Below are 10697 nucleotides of genomic sequence, written 5' to 3'. Positions count from 1 at the left end.
AGATTGAAATTGAATTGAATTAAAATAAAATTGAAATTGATGTTTTCCATATATTTATCCAAAAAAAAAAATAAAAATGGTGGAGTACCGGTATCAAATGATGCACATCAAGGCAGTCCTCAATCCAGCAAACAGTGCGTCGCGCAAAAACTCCCGGAAAAGAGGTCGTTCCTACAAAAAATGTTAATGCGCATGCCCATCAATTTAGCTGGGCTTCTCTCTGTGTGCATGCAGCTGAGGCGCTTGGCTGAGCTACACTGCACTGACGCTCATGTAGTTCATGTACGTTCATGTAGAGCATTGTACGCGATCGCATACGTTTTCCCGCGGTATTGAATCGCATCCAAATGCAAAGAAGTCAGCCTATCTAACGTTAGTCGGAACCATCTAGTCGTAGGCTTTGCGGGACGGGACTAACTTCTGGCCTGGTGCTCTGTCTGTATACACACAAATGGACGTCAGTAGTATCTCCTCATCGCCGTCAGTCTAGTATAGGGCCTAGGTCTTCTATTGAGCTGGAAAAGAGACGAAATTTGGACTCACTATGGGGTTCCTGAAATTCTTGATGCTCGAGAATTTCAAGTCCTATCAAGGCAAACAAACCATTGGTCCATTCAAGCCGTTTACTGCCATCATCGGACCAAATGGCGCTGGTAAGTGATTGAATACACAATGAAATTTTATGTGGCTAGTTGGCTTTATATATGGTGGTGGACAAACTCTGTTCTGTGAATTACTGTACAAAAATTTAGAATTTTACTGGAGAGGCATAACGTTACGTTAGACAATTGCAGTGGACCTCGAGCAGCAGGGCCGGGGGCCAGCCAGTGGCAGTGCAGTATAGATCTAGACCATCTAGACCTCTGGCTAGTGCAAGTTTTGACCGAAAGATCGGTCTGTATCTGTCCGTCAGGGAATGTTCCGCGGAGACTACGTCTGGCTTCACGGATCCCCTCCGTATACAGACCGAAGTCAATGATTGCAGCTCCTGTGTGGAGCAGTCGCGCACAGATCAAACGTTACGATAAACCAAATTTCAGACAGCTTTTTTACATTCAAACAAGTTTGACGTGACACGACACATTATGCAGCAATATTTGGGATAAATTTCTCACATTGTGCAATCGAAATACTCACATAAACTCGGTTATAACGCAGAAATTTTATCGATATCGCAACATCGCCGTTCGCAAGCAGTAAGTCGCCATTTTGAATCTGTAAGCCAATCACATGCGAGGTACGTGTTTTAGTAAAACAAACATGTAGAAACTACCTCGCATGTGATTGGCTAATATATTCATGGTGTATGTTTCTGCAGTTTGAACGTGACGACGCGACAGGCTGTGTTTTACTTTGAAAATTCTACTAAAATGTTGGATTATTCATTAATCTGGTGAGTGTAATGTATTCTTAAAAAGCTAATTTAATTATACAAACTTAAATTTGCCAACCTAGGGCCATGAATTAGACGCAATCGAGAAGGGTGAGGTACCTCACCCAATTTTCCATAGAGACAGTGGTTAAGAACATCCACACAGCAATGGGTACTGATACCTTCCGTCTGTCTACGGAGGACAGCGTCAATGGCAAAATATAAAAGAGTCCTCCGGACAGACGGATCTTTCTGTCTAGTGCAAGTATCACAGTTGTAACAAAGTGGCAGTGCAGTGCCAGTGGCAGTCAGTGCACAGTGCTTGAATCTACCACAAATGACGTTTGTTGTTGTTGTTGTTGTTGTTGTTGTTTTTTTGTTTTTTTTTATACAGAGCGACGAAGTAAATTTACAGTGATTAACCGAATATCCTGGTTTAATTTACCAGGCAGCGCAGAAACCATTCTGCATAATCAAACTCTTGGGCCTTGCAGGTTTGACTTCTGCTCCAGCCAGTCACCCTATCTACAGATAACAGTCTGTGGGTCTAACGTCAATGTACCATTAGCCCAAGTCACCACTACCTAAAGTCGCCAGACATTCACATCGCATGTAGCGTGCGCCGCGATCGAAGATCAGCTGGGGCGACGGATTTTCATCGCTCTCAAAATACATTCCTAATTCACCTTTTTCCTCCGTAAAAACACAAATAATTGTAATCCAATTGTATTTTACCATATGTAACAGGTGACAAAACCATTTTTAATGTGAGAATTTTTTATATTTAGAATGGGTTTCAGGTGGCAGATTAACACAGTATTTCAAACGCGATGATGCACAATGCATCCTACATTGAAGTATGTGTATAACACACGCGCTAATAATACGTGGCGCGTTATGGGCGGCGAACAAATTCATTGCCTATCATTACATGTAGTTCGCCAACCCGGAAGTGCATAGGAAATACACAGAAGTGGCGACTATACGGTGATTGACGTTAGGGGTTCTAAGATTTTGTCTGTTTATGCGACAGCATGATGCTGGACTAATTCATTGTTCAAAGTGCCCACCAGCCATCAGCAATTTGCCTCCATGCCCCTCCCACGGGACAGAAAGCCCCCAAAATCAAACTATTGACGACCGCAGCCACGGTATTTTGTTACTCACTTGTGCCCCTTAGAGTGGATTTGTGCCCCCTCAAAAAAGTGGCCTTGACCCAAATTTGATGAAATTTGAGGCCTGTAAATCATGCAACAAATTCGCCAATTTATATGTTAAATATATCGTTGACTTTCTACGTCTCATTCATTATCAATGACAGGCAAGTCCAATTTGATGGATGCCATCAGCTTTGTGCTGGGTGAGAAGACTTCCAATCTCCGTGTGAAAAGATTGTCAGAGCTGATTCATGGCGCCCCCATTGGCAAGCCAGCATCCAACAGAGCCACGGTCTCTGCCATTTATGCTGAAGAAGATGGATCGGAGACTCAGTTTACCCGCATGTAAGTCTAGTTAGGCAGAGGATTGGAAATGAAATGAAATAGATCGAATAAGATAATTACTTGTGAGGGTTATTTGTTTAAAGTCAAGATTAGCAGTGTCATCTAAAACTTGGTAAGAGTTTTTTTTTTTTTTTTTTTTTTTTTTTTTTTTTTGGGGGGGGGGTTCTACGAGAACATTGCTACCGTGAATGATCCCATGGCCCTTTAGACCCTATTTGTATAATTGGAATATTGGAGAGGAAATTGTACAATTCATAATTAAAAATTACAGCCCCCTAACCTTAAAGGGATGATACAGTATTGGTGGAGCCGAGGATTTGGCTTTTAACTATTTGCGAGATACCAAAAAACCTCTTATGAAATGGTACAGAGTATGCCATTCTAAGAGGAATTCAAAGTTTATTTGATGAAAATCAGTTTTGGAATGGCTGAGACATCCAAAAACAAAGTAAAACAAAGCGATAGTAATAAGATGTGGGTCCCACATTTTATTAGTATTGCTCTGTTTTGGGAATCTCAGCCATTTCATAACCAATTTTCATCAAATAAACGTTGAATTCCTCTTGGAATTACATGCTCTTTCATATTTCATAAGAGGTTTCTCATTATCTCACCCCAAAATGTTAGAAATCTAAAGTTAGGTCTCAACCAAAACTATACGAGCCCTTTAACCCTAACTAGGCCGTTTCGCGCGATGTATCGCTATCGCGAGAAGCTATCACCACGATGTTTCATGACTTTTTTCTTTCGAGTCTCCCGCATCTTTTGACACCAAATTTGCGATGCCCGGGTGCGCGGTTCCGAAGTTGCGCATAAATATGCACGTGCATGTCAGACCAAAAATTGCTCAAAAACGTGAATTTGTGTACAATTTCAATGCAAACTGTGTTTACATGCAAATTTCATAAAAGCATGATTATTTGGGGGTTTTATTGATTAAAATCAATTAATAACGCATTTTCTTGTTCGAACAATGTCACGGACAAATTTCATCGAAAAAACAATGAAAAACATAAAGTCGAAAAAACAAAGAAATACATAAATTCAAAAAACAATAAAATACTTAGGAAATTTTTTCTGATTGTGCAATTTTTTTCTCTTACATTTGCTAAGGACACTAAAAAGAATATTTAAAATGTGCCTGTTTTGAGCTTTATTTAGTGATTTATACCAAATTGTCTGATTCCATGCATCATTATGCATAAATTAGCATAATTTAGTGTAAATGATAATTTTTGAAGAAATTAACTTCATGGTACTTTAGATTACATCATAGGCAATGCGTGTGCTAATTTTCGTCGCGATTGCGCGGTTGACGGCTGAGATCCGGAGGGGGGGGGGGGGGGGGGGGCCTGGGAGGCCCCCCCCCCCCCCCGGCTCTATCATCTACCTAAATAGCCCGGCCTAGTTAGGGTTAAGCCAGTCAGCTAGTCAATATTTGGAATAACAATGTGATTGCAACATGTGCAGGCCATTGCTTGATATTCTGCTATGATGTCCCAATACTTTGTTTACTCATTGCTACAATATAATTTATCATTGTCTTTACCTTCCAACGAGATTTTCTTATTTCAATTAGCACATGTTTACAGTGTTACTGTAGGTGTTTGTGGTTGTATTTATTTGAATATCTCCATAATTAGTTTCACTGTCAAACATAGACATATCTACCACATATTTCCAAGAGTACTTTTTTATAAATTGCTTTCTTGTAGAATATTATAGACAAGCTCTGTCTTCTGCCCCTTCCAGGTAATTGGTTAGAAAAATAGATGCCTGACCGATGCAGATTTCCTGAGGCAGTCTGCTCATACTCATTGGGCAGCATTGTACTTATCAGACAAATTGTATTAATGATGCACACTTAGGAACTATCATTAACAAGACTTTTTATTTCTAAGTCTACCATTTCATCATGCCTCTTTGTAAAAGGTATCAAATTATGTTTGACTTACTGTGTGTGTGCCATTCAGTTTTGCATGATTAGCTTTTATAATTTGAATAAACAAAGGAACTGAAATGACCTGAATTGTTCTGCTGTGTAGCCCAAACAACAAGTACATCAGCAACTCGCTGATTTTGCTGAACAGCCTTCTGATGAGCAAAACAAAAATGAAAATTATAAGTTTGTTGTGAGAGCTTCATACTAAAGGAAATGACACTTTCATAGGACTGTGCACTAGGCACATGTATTCATGGAGTCTTCTCAGTGTTGTGTTCCTTTGTCAGAAATTTGAGTAACTCGTTTCATCTGGTCCAGGATACCTGCCCTTAGTGATGTTTTCCAACTGATTTTTTTTTTGTGTGCAGAATTATGGGAGCATCATCAGAGTACAGAATTGACAACAAGGTTGTCAGTGCTCAGCAGTATGCAGAAGCACTGGAGAAAATTGGCATCCTTGTGAAAGCCAGAAATTTCCTGGTGTTCCAGGTGAGCTATTGTACATGTAGGGTGGTATGCAATAAAAATTATGTATTTGTTAATAACTAATAACCTTTTCATTTCATGTTAGTGTGTTCCCTCCAACAACTACCAAAACTAAATAATTTAGTTTTGGTTGTTGAAAATGTGTGAATTTGACTTGCTTTTATGAATATTTCATGATTGATGTAATTCCTTTTTCCAGTCTCACATAATGATATGTATGGCATATTGGTCACATTGAAATAGTGTGGCACTGAGTCTGCATCATGTTTTTCATGCTATTAAGTTATGTAAAACTCAATTCTCCTAACTAACATTCTGAAAAGTAATGTAACTTTTTATTTACTCAATGTTGAGGATCACAAAGAGATAGTGTTTAATTGAGGTTTTTGGTTAAAGATGACTGGAGTGCTAAGCAACATTGTGTTCATTGTCACATCTTTAGTGCATACTCAAAGCTGTTTTCTGTATATTGATGTGAATATTCATGACAGGGTGCTGTTGAGTCCATCGCTATGAAGAACCCCAAGGAGCGTACGACTCTCTTTGAGGAAATAAGTCGATCTGGTGAAATGAAGGAGGAGTATGAGCAGCGCAAAGCCAGCATGATCAAGGCTGAAGAAGATACCCAGTTCAACTACCACAAAAAGAAAGGCATTGCTGCTGAGCGCAAGGAAGCCAAACTGGAGAAAGAAGAAGCAGAACGATACCAGAAACTCAAGGAAGAATTGGTAAATTATGATTCCCCCTTGATACAGAAAATTTATATTAGTCATTCACAATATGCACATTGCAGGTGCTGAGTGCAGCTGCCAGTAACCTTATTCAGCGGATTGACCTCTTCATGTCAGATTCAAGCTTACTTCCACTCTAAAATGAAGTAATGAATCAGGTTTTTGTGAGAAGCCATAGAAAAAAGAATTATAGAGTGAGCAAACTGTCAGAGATGATATTGTAGTAGATTTAAGTTTTCATTTTCCTGTGGATAGAAAATGATAAGTGAACTGAAATATGCAATAATTCATCAAAATTATCTGTTGTTTTTTCTTCAACATACCGAGAAAAATACAGGAATTACTGCAGAATGAATTGTAGGGAATACATGCCCTCAACAAGCATTTTGACAATTGTTCAAATCTTTAGAATTCTACTGTAGTAGGTTGTTAAAAATTACCAAATTAACAACTTCACTTACTGTGGAAAACCTATTTCCCTGTCATATTTCCAAATGTTGTATATGCTTTTAAAGAAATATATGGCATTGTTATACAATGCTGAGCAATGACACTGGTCCGAAGGTCCCAGATCGGTAAAAAATTACTGTCAGACCAGCAACTTTTCAGGGATTGCCAAATTTACTGGTCCGACATGGCAGGTAAAATAACAAAAATAACATTGTCGGGGCCAGTTGGAAAAAAAAGTACAGGACCACTAAATTTAAGATTCGAACCAGTAGGGAAAATGGGTTAGTGTGCAGCCCTTTGTTATATGTTATGAAAGTTGTTTTATATCAGACCTCTTGTTTTTGTGTGATGAAATCTGAAATCAGAAAAAAAAAAATCAAAATTGTTCAAAAATTATTCAAAAATAGGTGTTGTTTCACTTGCCAAGTCTGCAGTAGCTAGTGCTGAATCTAAGAGTTCATTTTCTGTGTGTGGGGTGTGCACATGCCAATATCTGCTTTCAATGACTTGCTTACAATAGGCCGACAAACAATTGGAGTTCCAGTTGTTCAAACTCTACCACAATGAAAACGACATCAAGCGGCTGACGGACGAACTCGGCGGCAGGAACGAGGAACTGAAGAGAGCGGTGGAGAAGAGGGAAGGGGTGGAGGAGCGTATCAGGGGGAAGAAGAAGGAGCTGGGTCAGCTGACCAGGGAACTGGCAGCCATCGAGAAGGACATGAGAGAAAAGGTTTGTCATGACTTTCAAAGATCATTGATTTTAAAAAATAAAGAAATTAATCCCTCATAATCTCTCTCTGCCATATGTCTCTCTTTCTTTCATTTTCACCTTTATCTCAGCCTTGCACATTTGCAATATGACTATTACCAGACTGTTGTTTTTTGTTCCAAGCCATACCTTATATTCCATCCTAAAGGAAGCACCTGCTGAAGCATTCATAATTCATTCTGTAGATGCTCAGGGAAACAGTGACTTAGTGTACATGCAGCATTTATTGAATGAACAAACTTTCTGGAAACAAGGTAAATTTGTCTAGTACACATTGAATCATATGATTGTTATGCCAGAGTATTAACCATGTACTGTATGAAGTCTTGATGAAAGCATGCATATTGCCATTGAGACTCGGAGCATCATCCCCTTCTATCTAATTTTTGCCCTCAACAGCCATCTGTCTATTCTTCTTCTTTTTTTTTTTAAACTACAGCATAGGATGAACTCACTAGACTTGCACAAGGACTGGGCTGTTAGAGATTTGTATTGTGTATTCTTTGCAGTGATGCCACCTAATTGTATGATGAAGAAGTTTATGTGAATAATTAGCTGACCAATGGAAGTTCACATTGTCCTGTTAGAGTATGTGGAAGGCTTTTACTTCGTGACAATGCTGACTGGTGAAGCTCTTCTCGTTTGCATGATTGTTTCTTTGTACAACAGGAAGTTGAGCTGAATAAAAAGAAGCCTCAATTCATCAAGGCCAAGGAGAATACAAGTCACATGAACAAGAAGCTAGAAACTGCTAAGTAAGAGAATATGTTTACTCTATAAGATATAACTTGTGTGTTTTGCTTTTGCTTTTGCTTATTGTCTGTGTGAAATGTTGGAATGTTATTTACCATGAAAGTTAATCTGTGTAGGGCCTTCCTTTTCAGGCTTTCTTAAGTCAATCCATAGCATGGATAGGTTATGGTTCGTTGATAAACTCCATAGTATAAAAAATTGATATGTATTACATGTGAGGTAATAACTTACACAGAAAATATTCAAATTTGTAATGTAGATTTGTGTGTAAGACTGCAAACATTACAGCATCTGTTTTTGTGAAAGTATAATGTTCACATTCTTGTTGTGCAAGATGGCTCAAGTTTGACAGATAGGTGTTTCTATAAGAATTGCTTTTATTTGTGTACAGAGCATTTGACCAAAGACCATTTCCAGTGTGACATGCTTCCTGGTGCATGCGTGCATGAGTTTTTGATTCTTTGCAGTACAACTGTATATTACAATACATTATCATTGGTTAATCATGTAAACATGCCAGTATGGATGTGCTGGTTAATACAGTCAACCATTTGCTTGTGTGTGTAATAAATGATAGCTGATTATCAAATTGATGTGAATGAAATGAACAATGATATGTCAATGGCTCTCTTTGTGCACTGCAGTTTAGAATTGATCAATTTTGTATTAAAGAAGGGTAGCCTCGTGACTTTCTGCTTTGCTCTCACTATTAAAGGGCCCTTCCATTATTGTTACCACAGCATTGCCAGGCATCCAATTGTACATGTATGTATGTTGAGAGAGACATCATGGCTGAAACACATTACTGTCTAATCATGTACCATTATTACAGAGATTAGTCTGGGAGTATCTCTAGTACATAAGAACCCAAATCTGTCTGAGATGTTCCTCCATGCTGTTTACCTGCTAAAGGCTAAGATATACTCTGAAGAGGCCTTGTTATGGGATGTTCCTTTTCAAATGAGTGTGTGAATTCAAAGCAAGATATATACTCGTCCTAGTCTTCTCCCATGTCGTCAGATTGTGTATTTTGTTATAAACATTAGTTGTGAGCGCCTTGAGCACTTACAAGTGGATATGTCGCATGATATAAATGTCTGTGTTGTTATTATTATTATTATTATTATTGCTGTTGTTGCTGTTGTTGTTGTTGTTGTTGTTGTTATTTTTATTATTATTATTATTTATTTATTTATTTTTTTAATTATTATTATTATTATCATCATCATCATCATCATTCTTACAGAAAATCTCTCAAGTCGGCCAAGAAGGCGCATGAGAAGCACATGGCGGACATCCAGGAGCTGGAGGAGGAGTTGGATGCTGTGGAGAGAAAGAGGCAGGAGTATGAGGAGAGATTGGAGGAGGAGAGTCAGAGCCAGGGCAAAGACATGACTCTGGAGAAATCTCAGGTAGGATTTTTGTTCGTTTCATCTCCATCTGAGAAGATGGCTGGATAGCCCATATTCAGCTGCAATAGCTGGTCTTCCATGGGGTCCAGTTGGATGTGAGGCAGGACCACATCACTGGGTGTAACACCCTGCTCTTTGCGATGAATAGATGAAGTGGGATCTTTTACGTGCATGAGTTGTGACTCTCTCACACGCGGGACCTCCATTTCCAAGGGACAGAATGTTTTGACTCTTACTAGAGGGGATAGTATGGGCACACACAACATTGATCTGTGGGACCCAGGAATCGAACCAGGGTCCTTTGGATTGTGAGGCAGACGTGCTACCGACTGAGTTAATTCACCGCCTGACAGGATGGAAAGGCTTACTCAGTACTGTGAACACGTTTATTTTGCCGCGTCTACATTTTCTCGCTAAGTGGCTCAAAAGCATATTCGTTGGTTCTTTGATTCATGTTGCACAGTTGTTTCATCCAATGCACAAAAAAGATGGAATCAGAGTTTCAAACCACACCAAACCATCTCAATACTACAAAGCACAATGTTCATACAGCATGCCTTACTGTAGACAATAAGGGCTGTACATTATCTATCACACAAATACATGTATTTGAATGCAGTACACATGGCAGTCCATTCCAATTTACAGCCTGCACTGAAAGCTACTAGAGTACACACACTCATTCAAATGAATTCACATACATATACATGTTGTACTACAGTAGTATTTTTTATAAGCTGATAAGCTCCTGATTCAACATGTTCTGTTGTGCATAGAAAATTGTGAAGATATTTTTGCAGGATGTATGGAATTTGCACTCGCCAATAGCGCAAAATTCTTGAAAATTCTTGAAAATGAATATTTTTGCATCTACAGTAATTTTTTAATATTGTATGCCCATGCACTTCAAAAGCTAAAACTTGGTGCACCATGTTATTGACTTCCAATGAAAGGAAGAAGTTTCCTCTATGTATATGGATTAAGAAAATGCAGAAAGATTAGTGAAATTCTGACAATATCACAGTTTTAGCCTTCAAATTTCTCTCTCCATTTTTTGCTCCTAATCCGTAGGTTGAGGAGTACCACTCCCTGAAAAAAGAGGCTGGCATGAGGGCAGCCCAGCTACTGCAGGAGTTGGAGAAACTCAACCGGGACCAAAAGTCTGACCAAGACCGGCTGGAAAGTGAGCGGACACGGAAGTCTGAGATCCAAGCCAAGATCAAACAGAAGGAGCATGAGAGGTGAAGTATTATGGAGTGAAATCTGTGTGATATTCT

General features: G+C 38.9%; 1 protein-coding gene across 1 annotated transcript in view; it reads left to right on the top strand.

Moving 5' to 3' along the window:
- Window positions 1–402: 402 nt before the first annotated feature.
- Window positions 403–10697, top strand: part of LOC139737957 (structural maintenance of chromosomes protein 1A-like) — a 54115-nt gene continuing 43820 nt past the window's right edge. The window contains exons 1-8 of the mRNA XM_071648622.1: window positions 403–653; window positions 2694–2874; window positions 5185–5305; window positions 5794–6030; window positions 7004–7216; window positions 7925–8010; window positions 9255–9420; window positions 10492–10661. Coding sequence (XP_071504723.1) covers window positions 545–653; window positions 2694–2874; window positions 5185–5305; window positions 5794–6030; window positions 7004–7216; window positions 7925–8010; window positions 9255–9420; window positions 10492–10661 — 1283 coding nt within the window. The 5' untranslated portion in view covers window positions 403–544. The remainder of the gene's footprint in view (window positions 654–2693; window positions 2875–5184; window positions 5306–5793; window positions 6031–7003; window positions 7217–7924; window positions 8011–9254; window positions 9421–10491; window positions 10662–10697) is intronic.

Source organism: Diadema antillarum, unplaced genomic scaffold (assembly GCF_040938485.1).
Source record: "Diadema antillarum isolate AM-2024a unplaced genomic scaffold, OU_Dant_1.0 seq00000717_RagTag, whole genome shotgun sequence".
Lineage (NCBI taxonomy): Eukaryota > Metazoa > Echinodermata > Echinoidea > Diadematoida > Diadematidae > Diadema > Diadema antillarum.
This window is presented reverse-complemented; position numbering and strand designations above follow the sequence as displayed.